This window comes from Leuciscus leuciscus, assembly GCF_965113295.1.
Source record: "Leuciscus leuciscus genome assembly, chromosome: 23".
NCBI classification, from domain to species: Eukaryota; Metazoa; Chordata; class Actinopteri; order Cypriniformes; family Leuciscidae; genus Leuciscus; species Leuciscus leuciscus.
Genome location: NC_138747.1, coordinates 484,069 through 502,784, shown reverse-complemented (window position 1 = coordinate 502,784; position 18,716 = coordinate 484,069). Strand labels below are relative to the sequence as shown.

The window sequence follows — 18,716 nt, the reverse complement described above, 5'->3', positions numbered from 1 at the left end:
ATGATCGTGTCCGTCGGGAATGAAGTGAATCACTATCAGGGTCTTTATGAAGGAATGAACAGATTCAGATTCACTGGTGTTTCCAGAGATTCATCATGTTAATGTTTCTCATTCATAGTATGGCTTTATGTGTACAGTTGGACACAGTTGAAGTCAGTCGTTCTTTATTATCCTCAAACTCTGGCACATATACAGTGTGAAACATCAGATTTCTTGTGTTAGACATGAGAAGTTTATTTTTCAAGTATTGAAGCACAATCTGTAGAACTCGACCGGCCGACTGTTTCTCTTCATAGAGAGAGTGTGTGAGAAACACAGACAAACCACAACCCATAAACCTGTGCATGTGACCAAACATTTCTTTATCTGAGCCACTCATAATAATAATAATAATAATGCATAATAATATTAAAGACTAAATGAGCCACTAAAATCAGCACCAGTGGCACGAGAAACACACATCAGGACTGAAGGAGGAACGCTGGATTCACACGGATGATGGAAACATGATGATTCTCAACCTCAGCGTTCACATATAATCATGACAAAACTTCTTTAATTAATACAAACTGGTATTGAACTTTGTTCTTCAATAAAAACAATACTTATTAAAGGGGAAAATATGATTATCTTGATGATATCTTGTGGGTTTTTTTCCCATTTTATTTTAATGTATTAATAACAATTTGTTAAATCAAACACTTTTAAGTCGCCCTTGTTGATCAAAATCAAATAAAAAAATCACGTGAATTACAATATGAAAATAACGAGCACATAGGCAGGAAGAACGGCACATTTGAAGGACATTTTCAATTATAAGTTTACTTTGAAAACAATGTAGTGAATGTTCACGACTGATGTTCAGTATTAGAGTTTTTGACATTTTGTCTTCCCCTGAATCTCAAGTGTGTGATGAAGATTAAACTCACACAGTTCACAACTACTCCATCATAACTGCAGAAAGTTCTTCTGATTCACCAACAGCATCAATACTGGCCAAGTGAACAGGTGAGTGAACTGTGAACGCCCCTGCTGTCAATCATCACACTAGCCCCGCCCACCCCACAGACTCCGCCCACCCCACAGACTCCGCCCACCCCGAGTCCTGTCACTGCAAGGCTTCATCAGAGGAAGTTGTTTGAGATCTGGCGCTGGTGTTCAAACAGGTCCTCTACCTCGGCGCTGTAGGCGTCACCTGTGAGACGTGAATAAAAGCATTTGTGTGAGCAGTGTTGTGTGTAACTCATTACAAGTAACTTGAGTTATGTAATCAGATTACTTTTTCAAGTAACTAGTAAAGTAACGCATTACTTTTTCAAATAAGTAACTTTTTCCCATTTATTGACTGACAGCTCTCCAGTTGTGTGTGTGTGTAAACATGATGGTTATTTTAGTTCAAGACTAAATGTGAACATGCATTTACTCATCTCAAAACATGCACGAAAACATTCAGTATTCCTCAAAATTAATAAAACAGTAAAATGCAATCTCAGAATTTTACAATTAACTATATTAACTTGCAAAAAAATACTCAATGTATTTAATCTCACTTTATTAACCAATGTCTTTGCTGCTGACATTCAATGATCTAATTCAACCATAACAATAAGCAAAAATTACTTTAGATTAGATTTAGGAATAAGAGTGTTGAACAACTTCTCCTGTCTCCTATTGTTCTTTAATCCAGAACAGCTGAAAGGTTTGTTTGAGCGACGCCCTCTACTGTACACTACTGTCCTCTACCTCTACTGTACTCTACCTCTACTGTACTCTACCTCTACTGTACCCTACTGAACTCTACCTCTACTGTACTCTACCTCTACCTCTACTGTACTCTACCTCTACTGTACACTACCTCTACTGTACACTACTGTACTCTACTGTACTCTACCTCTACTGTACTCTACCTCTACTGTACTCTACCTCTACTGTACTCTACCTCTACTGTACTCTACATCTACTGTACTCTACCTCTACTGTACTCTACCTCTACTGTACTCTACTGAACTCTACCTCTACTGTACTCTACCTCTACTGTACTCTACCTCTACTGTACTCTACCTCTACTGTACCCTACCTCTACTGTACCCTACCTCTACTGTACTCTACCTCTACTGTACTCTACCTCTACTGTACTCTACCTCTACTGTACCTCTACTGTACTCTACCTCTACTGAACTCTACCTCTACATCTACTGTACTCTACCTCTACATCTACTGTACTCTACCTCTACTGTACTCTACCTCTACTGTACTCTACCTCTACTGTACTCTACCTCTACTGTACTCTACCTCTACTGTACCCTACCTCTACTGTACTCTACCTCTACTGTACTCTACCTCTACTGTACCCTACTGTACTCTACCTCTACTGTACCCTACTGTACTCTACCTCTACTGTACCCTACTGTACTCTACCTCTACTGTACTCTACCTCTACTGTACCCTACTGTACCCTACCTCTACTGTACTCTACCTCTACTGTACCCTACTGTACTCTACCTCTACTGTACACTACTGTCCTCTACCTCTACTGTACTCTACAGTAACGGCTTAGCTCCAGTCTATTTAACGGATCTTTTATCACCCTATAATCCATCGCGCTCTTTAAGATCACTAAATTCAAGGCTTTTGGTCATACCTAGGATATCCAGAACCACCAAAGGAGGGAGAGCATTCTCACATTTGGCTCCAAAACTCTGGAATAGTCTTCCTGATACTGTTCGTTGCTCAGACTCGCTCTCCCAGTTTAAAACTAGATTAAAGTCGCATCTCTTCAGCCAGGCATTCATATAATCCTACAGTTCAAACTACAATCCGGCCTCTAGCTCATAAATGCCAGAGGAGAACTGGCCCCCGACTGAGCCTGGGTTCTCCCAAGGTTTTTTTTTTCTCCACTAGGTCACCTGATGGAGTTTTAGGACACCATTAGGTCACTTGATGAAGTTTTTCGGTTCCTTGCCACTGTTGCCTTTGGCTTGCTCAGTTGGGGATATTTTGGGGATATTTAATTTAATTTTATCAATCAATAAATTCCTCTTGAAACAAACTTTGTTGTATTATTTTAATTTAATACTGTGAAGCTGCTTTGATACAATCTGTATTGTGAAAAGCGCTATACAAATAAACTTGACTTGACTTGACTCTACCTCTACTGTACTCTACCTCTACTGTACTCTACTGTACCCTACTGAACTCTACCTCTACTGTACCCTACTGAACTCTACCTCTACTGTACTCTACCTCTACATCTACTGTACTCTACCTCTACTGTACACTACCTCTCCTGTACACTACTGTACTCTACCTCTACTGTACTCTATCTCTACTGTACTCTACCTCTACTGTACTCTACCTCTACTGTACTCTACCTCTACTGTACCCTACTGTACTCTACCTCTACTGTACTCTACCTCTACTGTACCCTACTGTACTCTACCTCTACTGTACCCTACTGTACTCTACCTCTACTGTACACTACTGTCCTCTACCTCTACTGTACTCTACTGTACCCTACTGAACTCTACATCTACTGTACTCTACCTCTACCTCTACTGTGCTCTACCTCTACTGTACTCTACCTCTACTGTACTCTACCTCTACTGTACTCTACCTCTACTGTACTCTACCTCTACTGTACTCTACCTCTACTGTACCCTTCTGTACTCTACCTCTACTGTACTCTACTGTACTCTACCTCTACTGTACCCTACTGTACTCTACCTCTACTGTACTCTACTGTGCTCTATCTCTACTGTACTCTACCTCTACTGTACTCCACCTCTACTGTACTCCACCTCTACTGTACCTCTACTGTACTCTACCTCTACTGTACCCTACTGTTCTCTACCTCTACTGTACACTAATGTCCTCTACCTCTGCTGTACTCTACCTCTACATCTACTGTACTCTACCTCTACTGTACACTACCTCTACTGTATTCTACCTCTACATCTGCTGTACTCTACCTCTGCTGTACTCTACCTCTACTGTACTCTACCTCTACTGTACACTACCTCTACTGTACACTACCTCTACTGTACACTACCTCTACATCTACTGTACTCTACCTCTACTGTACACTACCTCTACTGTACTCTACCTCTACATCTACTGTACTCTACCTCTACTGTACACTACCTCTACTGTACTCTACTGTACTCTACCTCTACTGTACTCTACCTCTACTGTACTCTACCTCTACTGTACCCTACTGTACTCTACCTCTACTGTACACTAATGTCCTCTACCTCTACTGTACTCTACCTCTACTGTACTCTACCTCTACTGTACCCTACTGTACTCCGCCTCTACTCTACTCTACTGTACTCTACCTCTACTGTGCCCTACTGTACTCTACCTCTACTGTACTCTACTGTACTCTACCTCTACTGTGCTCTGCTGTACTCTACCTCTACTGTACACTACTGTACCTGCCTCTACTGTACTCTACTGTACTCTACATCTACTGTACTCTACTGTACACTGATGTCCTCTACCTCTACTGTACTCTACTTCTACTGTACTCTACTTCTACCGTACCCTGCTGTACTCTACCTCTACTGTATTCTACCTCTACTGTACCCTACTGTACTCTACTTCTACTGTACTCTACCTCTACTGTACCCTACTGTACTCTACCTCTACTGTATTCTACCTCTACTGTACACTGATGTCCTCTACCTCTACTGTACTCTACATCTGCTATACCTCTACTGTACTCTACTGTACTCTACTGCACTTTACATCTACTGTACTCTACTGTACTCTACTGTATTCTACCTCTACTGTACACTGCTGTACTCTACCTCTACTGTACTCTACCTCTACTGTACTCTACCTCTACTGTACTCTACCTCTACTGTACAGGAGTGAATATGAATTTTCTTCAGCCTGAGGCTTATTCACTTCACTTTTGCTGTGAAAGGGCCTTAACATTTACCAAAAATATAGCTTTTTTTGTTGTTATTAAAAAACCAACAAGCCCAGCCCAGGTGAGGAAAAGTAACGCAAAAGTAACATAACACATTACTTTCCATTAAAAGTAACTAATTAAAGCCACACTAAGTAGAAATTGTGTTTTTGTCAAACAACGACCCCTAGAGTCGCTGTGGAATACTTGCACTGTCGTAAATATATTATATTATAACGTTTTTACATGATTGCAGCTAAATCACAAGTAAATAGTCTATAGTCTAGGCCTACTGTATAATTTAATTTGTGTTGTTTTTATTGGAATGTAAACATTACAAAATGCCAGATAACATCAATTAAGTTAAATGTACGTCGCATTATTTCATAACATTGGCCGTTATGATGTCATTAGACATGATTATTGCAATTTATCATAATAGTTTGCAAATTGTGCTCGTTTACACTATTTACAACCTCTACGTTAGGCTTATTTATGTCCTGATAATTATGTGAGATATTGAAAGCTGTTCTCATGATAATCGCAGGAATCAACGTCAACAGCGTCGTCTGATATCCGTCAGGACTACGTGATAAATACACCTCACAACACCTGAGTTCAGCTGGCAAACTAATTCGTGAGGCATAGCTATCTGATTTATCAAAACGATTCCATTTACACCTGGTCACATAAATGTATTTTTGCGAAACGGATTTAAATTCGATCTTCAATTCTCTCGCTATATGCAGATTTAATGGAGTTCACGTCACCGAAAGCAACAGATATGAGCTGCATTTTATAGATCATCAGCTAAAATTTCAAAATCAAAGACCGCAATAAGAGAGAGCAGTAACAGCCCTGGTAAGATCATTTCGTTTCTTTACTTTTAATGATGAAGATTGTGTGTTAAGCGTCTGCGACTTACTTTCACTTTGATTTGCGATAGTTTGCACGTTGGCTTGATGCAGTTGCTCATGCAGTTGCGGTGATGCGTGTTCCAGCGCGTCGTCATATCTGGATATAACATATAGCCTATACAACGCTCTCACACGTTTTTTTTGTATTTATTTATTTTTTAGCATTTTTGGGAGGAGTACAATTTACATATGTGGTTTCAACAACCATATGCATTTACACTTGTCCAGTTTCGTCTGGAATGCGTCTCAGATCTCCTCCTGAAGTGGTTTGAGGGATCGGATTCAAATCCGTCTCAAATGCGTTTCGGAGGGCATTTAAACCTGGACTTTTCACGATCGGATAGCTATCCGATCTGAGAAAATGCATGAAGTGGCCAGGTGTAAACAACCCCCATGACAAAAACATACGCACGAAAGCCGAAAACAAACGCTGGTTGGCCTCTCACGTCCAAATTTGACAAAGTGGTGGGGGAAGTGACGTATGCCGTAAAGCAGTCGAATTTTGTAGTTCTTTTTGTGCTCTGGTTACTACCCGAACCCCGAAGTTACACAGTGCCAGTAAAAGCGATACAGACCCTGTCAGGCTATGGCAGACGTGTCATTCAACCTATTGTAAGTCGATGTACCATCACAAGGATCTTGGAAATATATTATGAAGGTTGAAAAGTTACATAGTGTTGCTTTAACACAATTAGTTACTTTTTTTTGAGTAACGCAATATTGTAATGCATTACTTTTAAAAGTAACTCTCCCCCAATACTGTGTGTGTGAGTCTCACCCGCGTGGCAGCCGTACAGATACACTCGTCCGCCGTCGTAGCGGCACCGGCAGCGCATCACGTTATTCTGGAAGTCAGACTCGGCCATATCCAGAGACGGGTTCACCTCCACCTGCAGAACACAGACATGCTCACATCTGGACACACTTATCCATTACACACACACACACACACACACACACACACACACACACACACACACACACACACACACACACACACACACACACACACACACACACACACACACACACACACACACACACACACACACACACACACACACACACACACACACACACACACACACACACACACACACACACACACACACGAGATGGAGAACCACAGAACTAAACTTCATCTTTAATGACTTTTCCATCCCACATACGGCCTCATAAAAACACTGACGGGTTCATGGATATTATGTTTTCTGCCTAATTTGTGGCACTGAGTTGAACTTCATCAAGGTTTAATTGAGTCCTGCTGGAACTACTGATGTAAGACGGACACGAGACATAAACGTGGAACGGAAAGATTCTGGAATGCCTGTGCAATCATGCAGGATCATCTTTAGCTGACCACGAGTGAACGTCTGAGAATAACAGGCCTCAATCATGGCTGTGTTTCCCAGAAACACCCTGTAATCGCGTCAAACACACAGGAGGAGATGAAGAACGTCACATGACTTGATTCAATCACATACAGTTTCACCGCAATCAATTATCATACTTGACTTTTACTGATCTGAAAAGATAAAAAAAAAAAACAGGGTTAAATCCCACACTCATTTTTCCCTACGCTTTTCAGATTACTTATGAATGAATATGAGCCTGAGGAACCTGTAGAAGATCTGAACTCGAACTCAAACTTGTTTCCCAGAAAACAAAAGAACAATAACAGTGGAAAACCGTCCAGCTGAAGGTCAGATGTGAGTTTAATCATCAAGCGCTCATTATTCTCTCTGCTAAAGAGTTCGTTCTGCTCGACTCCAAGAGGAAAAATCATCAGTTCAACCCTGTTCATCAGTATAACACACACACACACACACACACACACACACACACACACACACACACACACACACACACACACACACACACACACTGTGACCTCTGACCTGGAAGATGTAGTCTCCCGGTGTAACGTCAGTGATGTCCACCCACTGGCAGTCGATGTCGTGGCGGTACGTATCCCAGCATCCCACAGTGATGCCCTGATCGCCCATGTTGTAGCAGGCATAGCGTTTCGTCAGGCCTGTTGCCGTGGAGACAAAGCAAACAAGACACTGTTGTTTAACGAGCTCATCATATCGTTTCATTAAACTCGCTCTGGCCTTGATGTGAGTCTGATTTAAAGATCATCAGCGTTTCACCAGGACGAAATATCTGAAGAAACTAGGAGTGATTATAATCAACATCAGTGACTAATTCCTGTTACACTGTTTCCTGTTACACTGATTCCTGTTACACTGTTTCCTGTTACACTGATTCCTGTTACACTGTTACACTGATTCCTGTTACACTGTTTCCTGTTACACTGATACACTGATTCCTGTTACACTTATTACTGTTACACTGATTCCTGTTACACTTTGTTACACTTATTCCTGTTACAGATTCATGTTACACTCTGTTACACTTATTCCTGTTACAGATTCCTGTTACACTCTGTTACACTGATTCCTGTTACAGATTCCTGTTGCACTCTGTTACAGATTCCTGTTGCACTCTGTTACACTGATTCCTGTTACAGATTCCTGTTACACTGTTACACGGATTCCTGTTACACTGTTACACTGATTCCGGTTACAGATTCTTGTTACACTCTGTTACACTGATTCCTGTTACACTGACTACTGTTACACTCTGTTACACTGATTCCTGTTGCAGTGATTCCTGTTACACTATTCCTGTTACACTCTGTTACACTGATTACTGTTACACTCTGTTACACTGATTCCTGTTACACTCTGTTACACTGATTACTGTTACACTTTGTTACACTGATTACTGTTACACTTATTACTGTTACACTCTGTTACACTGATTCCTGTTACACTCTGTTACACTGATTCCTGTTACACTCTGTTACACTGATTCCTGTTACACTCTGTTACACTGATTCCTGTTACACTCTGTTACACTGATTACTGTTACACTCTGTTACACTGATTCATGTTACACTCTGTTACACTGATTACTGTTACACTGATTACTGTTACACTGATTACTGTTACACTGATTACTGTTACACTCTGTTACACTGATTCATGTTACAATCTGTTACACTGATTACTGTTACACTCTGTTACACTGATTCCTGTTACACTGATTCCTGTTACACTGATTACTGTTACACTGATTACTGTTACACTGATTACTGTTACACTCTGTTACACTGATTCCTGTTACAATCTGTTACACTGATTCCTGTTACACTGATTCCTGTTACACTGATTACTGTTACACTGATTCCTGTCACACTGATTCCTGTTACACTCTGTTACACTGATTCCTGTTACACTTATTACTGTTACACTTATTCCTGTTACACTGATTCCTGTTACACTTATTACTGTTACACTCTGTTACACTGATTCCTGTTACACTCTGTTACACTGATTACTGTTACACTCTGTTACACTGATTCCTGTTACACTCTGTTACACTGATTACTGTTACACTGATTTCTGTTACACTCTGTTACACTGATTCCTGTTACACTCTGTTACACTGATTACTGTTACACTCTGTTACACTGATTACTGTTACACTGATTCCTGTTACACTGTTACACTGATTCCTGTTACACTCTGTTACACTGATTACTGTTACACTGATTCCTGTTACACTGATTCCTGTTACACTGATTCCTGTTACACTGATTCCTGTTACACTGATTCCTGTTACACTGATTCCTGTTACACTGATTCCTGTTACACTTATTACTGTTACACTCTGTTACACTGATTCCTGTTACACTTATTACTGTTACACTGATTCCTGTTACACTGATTCCTGTTACACTGATTCCTGTTACACTTATTACTGTTACACTTATTACTGTTACACTGATTCCTGTTACACTGATTCCTGTTACACTTATTACTGTTACACTTATTACTGTTACACTTATTACTGTTACACTAATTACTGTTACACTAATTACTGTTACACTAATTCCTGCTTTACTTCACACAGTCCAGAAAGTTTGTGCCGCTTCACCTTCAGGGCAGTACGTGTCCTCCAAACAGAAACTGGCCTTGTGACCCTCAGCGACCTTCGTGCCGTTCAGGGTCATGAGGTCATAGTGTGTGAAGACCTCAATACTGTGGTAATGCCTGTAAGAGATCAGAAACAGCAGTCAGATCCTCCTTCTGCTGGACGAGAACTTAAACTGACCACAGAATCCTGACCGCAGCTGAACACACACTCACTCACTCACTCACTCACTCACTCACTCACTCACTCACTCACTCACTCACACACTCACACACTCACACACTCACACACTCACACACTCACACACTCACACACACACACACTCACACACACACACACACACACACACACACACACACACGTACACACGTGCGTGTGCATGCTTGTGTAACAGGTGGCTGAATCTCTCAGAGTTAGCAGTGCTGTTGTAGCCTATGTTTGGTGGCAGATATATCTCCTGTGTTCCCGTGTAAACATCTGTTAATAAAGAAACACCAAATATGCAGTATCTCTCCATCTCCATATTCTGCTGCACTACAGAATATCACATAATTGGCGACAATGATCTATGGACTTCGCGTGCTGTGAGCGTTTAATGGCCGTATGAGTATCTTTTCTGCAGTGAAACAGACAGCCATAAGTGAAAGGCAAGGTCTAAAGAGTCAAGATGACGACGCTGGTGGGAAAGTTGAGCCCATTCTACAGTGAGTCGCAGCTGTGCGAGGAATACATAGAAATGATGGAATACAAGAATGCGTCCTGGAACTCATTGGGATGGAGGCAGTCTACCCAAAAGTCCCTAGCTTAGGCTGTATTAATGTTGTTAAAAAAAGAAAAAAAAAGAAATGTGTTAAGTTCATATAATGTCATTATACTCCTGTTCATATATCTGACTAATTTGTTTGGGGACTAGTGTTATTGGGGGAAAGAGATGTAGTGAAGTATAAGGTTATTTGGGAGTGTGACCACTAGAGGTCATGTTTGTGCAACAGGTGGCTGAATCTCTCAGAGTTAGCAGATCTATCTTTCTCGTGTTCCTGTGTAAACATCTGTTAATAAAGACACGTCAAATATGCAGTATCTCTCCATCTCCATATTCTGCTGCACTACAGAATATCACACACTCTCACTCTCACACACACACCTGTGGCACTGGTGCCAGGTCCAGGACTCTTTTGTTGCTCTGGGTCTGAAGTCGGCTCTGCCCAGGTTCATGATACGTGAGGAGAAGCGCAGGAGCCGCCGGTGACCGTAGGGCCAGTGCATGCGTGAGGCAGAGGAGGACAGGCAGTTTTCCTCGTGAGCGCAGGTGAGCAGGTGCAGCGGACGGTCCTCCAGGTACGCAGACTCCTGAACCAGCTGAGCGTCCACCACCAGATCCGGAGCCACTGGCCAAAAAACAGCAACAGCGCCATTATATAATGATCATCAATACAACATTATTACATAAATATTCATTATTTTATAAGTGATTCCCAGCAGCTCTGGTACCGTCTGTACAGGTGACCCCGGCTGCTTTAGCTCCGCCCCCTCGAGGGCAGTACACCTGTTGGCTCCTCCCACACTGCTGAATGGAGATCTCAGTCCCGATGCAGTGAATTCCACTAAGAACCACGTCTTCCGACCCGGAGCTTCCTGGCCAGAACCACGTCTCCTGCACACACACACGCGTGAGACGTGTTATTACATATCATTCATGCACATTATCAAGGATTTTCCACTTTCCTCTCCACCGTCTATTTACCCAGAGCTGCTTTTAAACGGCTTTTATAAGAGCACAAATATGATCCACATCCAGCAACGCTATTTTGGGATTGTTTTCTCTCTGGGTTTCCAGCTCTTTCCCTGAATCTGTGCAGGGCTGTAATTACCTTCTGCATGGGAAACAACAGCCGGGAAAACAAAAGCTCTGCGGATGTAAACACTGACTAAATAAAACACACTCAGCACTCGATTACACAATAACCTGACAGCGAGTCGCATTTCATGAGCAGCTTCAGGTTTCATAACTGCGAGTCTCGTTCAGATGCACGAGTTATTGTTCAATAGTTGAACTCTCTTTAAGCTGTTTCAGCACAATAACAGTCGAGCTGAGAGAAACACACCGTCTGCTGTTCAACCCGACACGAAAACTCAGTCACATTCTATTTGATCAGAAAAAAACGGCTGAATGAACATGGAATTATGGAATGATTTTTAAAAATTATGAATTAATTTAATAACGAATCATAATAAAATATGAATCATAATTTCGATTTAGCATGTGATTTTCGCCTTTGTCATGTGCGGAGTGTTGAGGTGTTTGGTGAGGAGGAGTGTTGAGGAGGAGTGTTGAGGTGTTTGGTGAGGAGGAGTGTTGAGGTGTTTGAGGAGGAGTGTTGAGGTGTTTGGTGAGGAGGAGTGTTGAGGTGTTTGTTGAGGAGGAGTGTTGAGGTGTTTGAGGAGGAGTGTTGAGGTGTTTGGTGAGGAGGAGTGGTGAGGAGGAGTGTTGAGGTGTTTGGTGAGGAGGAGTGTTGAGGTGTTTGTTGAGGAGGAGTGTTGAGGTGTTTGAGGAGGAGGAGTGTTGAGGTGTTTGAGGAGGAGGAGTGTTGAGGTGTTTGAGGAGGAGGAGTGTTGAGGTGTTTGGTGAGGAGGAGTGTTGAGGTGTTTGGTGAGGAGGAGTGGTGAGGAGGAGTGTTGAGGTGTTTGGTGAGGAGGAGTGGTGAGGTGTTTGGTGAGGAGGAGTGGTGAGGAGGAGTGTTGAGGTGTTTGGTGAGGAGGAGTGGTGAGGTGTTTGGTGAGGAGGAGTGGTGAGGAGGAGTGTTAAGGTGTTTGAGGAGGAGGAGTGTTGAGGTGTTTGAGGAGGAGGAGTGTTGAGGTGTTTGGTGAGGAGGAGTGGTGAGGTGTTTGGTGAGGAGGAGTGGTGAGGAGGAGTGTTGAGGTGTTTGGTGAGGAGGAGTGGTGAGGTGTTTGGTGAGGAGGAGTGGTGAGGAGGAGTGTTGAGGTGTTTGGTGAGGAGGAGTGGTGAGGTGTTTGGTGAGGAGGAGTGTTGAGGTGTTTGGTGAGGAGGAGTGTTGAGGTGTTTGAGGAGGAGTGTTGAGGTGTTTGGTGAGGAGGAGTGTTGAGGTGTTTGGTGAGGAGGAGTGTTGAGGTGTTTGGTGAGGAGGAGTGTTGAGGTGTTTGTTGAGGAGGAGTGTTGAGGTGTTTGGTGAGGAGGAGTGTTGAGGTGTTTGGTGAGGAGGAGTGTTGAGGTGTTTGGTGAGGAGGAGTGTTGAGGTGTTTGTTGAGGAGGAGTGTTGGGGAGGAGTGTTGAGGTGTTTGGTGAGGAGGAGTGTTGAGGTGTTTGTTGAGGAGGAGTGTTGAGGTGTTTGTTGAGGAGGAGTGTTGAGGTGTTTGGTGAGGAGGAGTGTTGAGGTGTTTGGTGAGGAGGAGTGTTGAGGTGTTTGTTGAGGAGGAGTGTTGAGGAGGAGTGTTGAGGTGTTTGGTGAGGAGGAGTGTTGAGGTGTTTGTTGAGGAGGAGTGTTGATGCACCTGATGGGCTCTTGAGGCGAACCCGAAGCCCAGCTGCCGGCACAGAACCATAGCCTCATTGAGACCCCAGTTCTCACTGCAGACGGAGCCCCATCTCTGCTGCCCGTTGAGCTCCATCAGCACCTCCACTCGGCCCTCCATCACCTGCCGCCCGCCCGCCAGACGCACCTGCACACACAGACACACACACACACACACACACACACACACACACACACATTACACCTGCTGCACACACACTCCACATTGCACAGCTGAAACATGCCACACACAGACATCAATGCTGTAGGAGTGAAGGTGTGTGTCGCACCGTGGCGCTCAGTCCGGTGTCGGGGACGTTGCAGCGCACACTCGCGTCCTGAGTGTGTTTGCAGGAGCGCAGAGGAACCTCCTGGAAGCTGCACTGCGTGATGGAGGTCTCGCGGCCCGAACACTGCACTGAGTTCATGTGGATCAGACCCGTACCTGCACACACACACAACTCATGTTCTGTTTTCATGTTTTATGGGGACTCTCCATATTCTGTCCCCTAACACTAACCCTACCCCTAAACCTACCCATCTCTCACACACACACACACACACACACACACACACACACACACACACACACACACACACACACACACACACACACACACACACACACACACACACACACACACACACACACACACACACACACACACACACACACACACACACACACACACACACACACACACAATAACCTGACCCCTAAACCTATCCATCACACAAAACTTTCTGCATTTTGACATTTTCAAAAAAACACATTTTATTATGTTTATTATTAAATTTTCCTTGTGAGGACCAGCAAAGTAGGGAATCTCGAGTTTTACTATCCTTGTGGGGACATTTAGTCTAGGTATAGGTAACATTCCCACAAACACACACACACACAGAGCACAGTTTACCTGCTAGAAATAGTCATCAGCACGTTGTGTTTGGCAGAAAACTTAATCTGGCCGGATCACAAGACAAACGGGCACACACACACATGTGATGCAGTGAATGACACACACACACACACACACACACACACACACACACACACACACACACACACACTCACGCCAAACACAAGCGTTGAATAGATGAAAATAGCAGCGTACGGACGAGACTCTGTAATTTGTGTCCGTTTGGGTTATGATGTCACAGCAAACACTCCTCATCACTGACAGCGTTTAACTCAGAACATTAATCCATGAAACTCAAACATCAGTGCAGAACGACTGTAATCGCTGAGCATGCTGGGAAGACTCATGGAGTTTGTGTTGATCAGCAATAAACATCTTAATTACCAAAAAGTACAGTGAGAAGTACAATCAAGAGGTTGAGATGTAATTTTACAGTTGTAAAATAATAATAATTATCATTACTGTTATATGATTTTCCTTAGATACTTGATTTAACAGTGAATTTTTTAAATAGAAAAGTCCCCCTGTGGTGAAAATCCAGCTTTTAATGTAGTTTGTGTGTGTATGTGGTGTGTTTAATATGCTTTAAGACAAACCATGTGTAAATTCATAAGTCGACACCATTGCTGAGTATTTCCTCCTTAAAACTGCAGTGAACCAAAGACAGTCTCAAACACACACTTTGAAATCGCTGGTGTTTCTGACGTCACAAACTACCTTGTAACCAATCAGATCAACGTGTGATCGTCAACCAGTGGATCTCTGAGCTGAGGGAGTGAGTGGAGGCGGGGCTCATTTGCATATTCATAGAACCGCGCATACTAAATGAGGCAAGGGTGTCGAGTTACATTCAAGATATTTTAAGGTATGAAGACATTATTTTCACAGGGGAGAAACATTTAAATATGTCATTGTGGTGATCAAAGATTTGAAGAGTTTTAAGAGATAAAATTATTGACTACAGGGGGACTTTAAAAATAATATTTTTTTGGCCAAATCGTGCAGTCCTACAAACAAACACAGCATAACTGGAGCTCTAAAAAAACATTTTAAATCATGCAATTTTATAAAAAAAAAAAATTATTTAAAAAAATCTATTTAGATTTAGAAATATTAGAAATCACAAAATTTTATCATTGAAAAATGTTTTATTTTATAAACATAAAAACTGTTCCCACCGCAGGAAGACAAACACACCACTGCATTAAACATTCACAGCGCAGCGTCTGAGCGGCTCGTGTTTTCTATTTAGACTGGCGAAGAAAATCCTCACTCAACCCTGACAAACTCAAGCTCAACATTCCCATCAGCCACTGGGACAAGAGGAAATAGCTCTCAAACGAGCAGCTCATATCATCACTGAATCTTATTCCTGTGGTGAACTCATTTTACCGTGGTACGGTCACACTCCGTTACCTTGACCCATGATTGCTCCTCTCAGGGCCTCTCGGGCCGAGCCGAAGCCCAGTTCTCGGCACACCACACTGGCCGCTGGCAGGTCCCACAGATGATCACACACGGTTCCCCACTTCCCTTCGCGGAGAACCTCGACTCGACCCTCGCCCAGCCGTGGCCCCGCTTTCAGACGCACCTCCACCTGCGGACACATGAGAAGCTGAACCCGTCTCTCTCTTCAATCCAACACTGAAGAGACTTACACTGCAGTTCATCCAGTGGCCACTAGAGGCCGGCTGCAGAAGGGACTCAATCCCAGAAACCCCCATGTTAATATTCCCAACTTTACAGCAGAAAAAACCTGGTGCAGAAAGTAGTTTTGGACTATATTGCTAATGTTGACCTTCATGACGACTGTGAGGAGGAGATTTTTTTTATATAAGTCATCTGTTTAAATTATATTAAGCCTTAAAGTAGCTAGCCGCTAGTCTGCTGTCTGTTAGCGTCATGTCATCTCAGCTAATCTGGTAACCTTTATTTAACCAGGTAGGCACATAGAGGACTCATTCTCATTAAAAACGGCGACCTGGCCAAGATAAAGCGTCATGATGCAGACAACATAAAGTTACACATAAAGACAAGACAGTGTAATATAAATTACAGACAGTTATTCAGTTCAGTCAAAGTGCATTGTGCAAAAATACATCAAAATTCAATAACTAGGACGTATTCCTAGTTAATAAATAATAAGAGCATACTTAATAAGTTAAGCGATGTATAAAACTATGTATAAAATAAAGTGCAATATGCAGTATTAAATTATAATACAAAAGTAGCAGACAACAAAATAATTGCACTAATTTGCACAAGGGAGAAGATGGTAGCGCTAACATGCACAATGGTGTGACAGTAGGTTAGATATCAATTGTTTGAAAACGGATAACGATACAGTTGATACGAGCCTTAAAGATTTTTGCAGTTCGTTCCAGTCGTTAGCGGCAGAAAACTGAAAAGAAAAACGGCCAAAGGAAGTACGAACATTAGTAGTAGTTAGTAAGATAAACCTACTTGATCGCAGGTTACGAGAGGGAGAAGCTACTGAAATTAGATTTCTCAAGTAGGTAGGGCCTTTACCTAGTATAATTTTATAAATGAAGTAAAACCAGTGTCTTTGTCGTCGGATGTGGAGAGAAGGCCAACCAATGAGTGTGTAAAGATTACAATGATGAGTGCTAAATGGGGCGTTGGTAGCGAAGCGTATAGCACTATGATATAATGCATCTAACTTTTTAAGAAGAGTGTTAGAGGCAGATCTGTAGACCACATCACCAAAGTCTAAGATGGGAAGGATGGTCATATTCACAAGTGCATGTTTGGCAGAGATGGTGAAAGAGGCCCTATTACGAAAAAGAGAACCGATCCTGGATTTTATTTTAGATTGAAGTTTGTTAATGTGGGTGTGGAAGGAGAGTGAAGAATCTAACCAAATTCCTAAGTATTTATAGGTGTCGACAATTTCCAATACAGAACCATCCAAAGTGAAAATATTTTTTGTATAGGAAGGTGCAGAGAGGGATCGATTGAAGATCATACACTTGGTTTTACTAGAGTTTAAAGTTAGTTGGAGACCACGCAATGAATGTTGTATGCTATTGAAGCTCACTTGGAGGTTGTCTAACACATTATTCATAGTTGGGCCGAAGGTGTAGAGAATAGTATCATCTGCGTATAGATGTATCAGAGAGTCACCTGCGGCCGTGGCCACATCATTAATATAGACCGAGAATAGTATCGGGCCAAGAATTGAACCTTGTGGCACCCCCGTAGATACAGCCTGTGGGCTAGATAGCAAGCCCTCTGATTTGACATGCTGAAATCTATCTGAGAAATAATTAGTGAACCAGGCGAGGCAGTGATTCGAGAGACCCAGACTCTTTAGCCTATCAATAAGGATGGTATGGTTGACAGAGTCGAAAGCCTTGGCCAAGTCTATAAAAACTGCTGCACAGTAATGTTTGCGGTCAGTAGCAGAAATGATATCGTTTATGACTTTCAGTGTGGCTGAGGTGCACCCTCGGCCAGCTCGAAAGCCCGATTGCATATCCGTGAGGCTGTGATTTAATTCAAGATAGTTAGTAATCTGTTTGCTGACGAAGCGTTCAAAAACCTTAGAGAGACAGGGCAGAATAGAAATTGGTCTGTAGCAGTTAGGGTCTAAATTATCTCCCCCTTTGAAAATAGGGATTACCGCAGCGACTTTCCAGTCTTTCGGAATATATGAGGTGTCAAGAGAAAGATTAAAAATGGCAGTGATAGGTGTGGCAATAATAGGAGCAGCCAATTTTAAAAATACGGGATCTAAATTATCCAGCCCAGCCGATTTGAATGGGACAAGATTTTGCAGTTCCGTCAAAACATCGACTGTCTGGATATGGGCAAAGGAAAAGAGTGTTTGACTGACTGAGGGCACTATAGACAGAGGTGAATTTAAAGTTATTACAGAAGCTGTCGTTTGGAAAGCATGCCCAGCCCTTACAAAATGTTTGTTGAGGTTCTCTATGATAGAGGATTTATTAGTGGAAATAGTATTTCCAAATCTTAAAGCGGTAGGTAGCTGGACAGAAGTATTTTTACTTTCCATGGATTTTATAGTGTCCCAGAATTTTTTATTGTTCGTACCACAGTGAGCAAATTTTTGTTTAAAAAAACTAGATTTAGCGTTCCTAACTGCCTGTGTATACTTGTTCCTTGCCTCCTTAAATAATTGCAGGTCATGAGGATGTGTCGACGCTAATGCAGTCCGCCACAAGTTATTTTTATGTTGGCTTAGGTTAGTTAGGTCTGGGGTATACCAAGGACTGTATCTATGCTTAGTTCTTACTTTTTTGAATGGGGCATGTTTATTTAGACTGGAAAGGAATGCGTTTTTGAAAAAGAACCAAGCATCCTCCACTGTAGGGATAAGTTCAATGTCCTTCCAGGACACCCGAGCTAAATCAAATAAAAAAGCTTGCTCACTAAAATGTTTTAAGCAGCGTTTATA

At 42.3% G+C, this 18,716-nt stretch overlaps 1 protein-coding gene across 2 annotated transcripts in view; it reads right to left on the bottom strand.

Annotated features, from left to right (window-relative positions):
- Positions 1–147: 147 nt before the first annotated feature.
- Positions 148–18,716, bottom strand: part of LOC309487867 (lysyl oxidase homolog 4-like) — a 40,676-nt gene continuing 22,107 nt past the window's right edge. For both annotated transcript variants that reach the window (XM_082155789.1, XM_082155790.1), the window contains exons 7-15: positions 15,695–15,875; positions 13,652–13,806; positions 13,342–13,509; positions 11,323–11,485; positions 10,976–11,219; positions 9,835–9,950; positions 7,728–7,864; positions 6,608–6,719; positions 148–1,195 (exon numbers count right to left, since the gene is read on the bottom strand). In XM_082155789.1, coding sequence (XP_082011915.1) covers positions 1,125–1,195; positions 6,608–6,719; positions 7,728–7,864; positions 9,835–9,950; positions 10,976–11,219; positions 11,323–11,485; positions 13,342–13,509; positions 13,652–13,806; positions 15,695–15,875 — 1,347 coding nt within the window. In that variant the 3' untranslated portion in view covers positions 148–1,124. The remainder of the gene's footprint in view (positions 1,196–6,607; positions 6,720–7,727; positions 7,865–9,834; positions 9,951–10,975; positions 11,220–11,322; positions 11,486–13,341; positions 13,510–13,651; positions 13,807–15,694; positions 15,876–18,716) is intronic.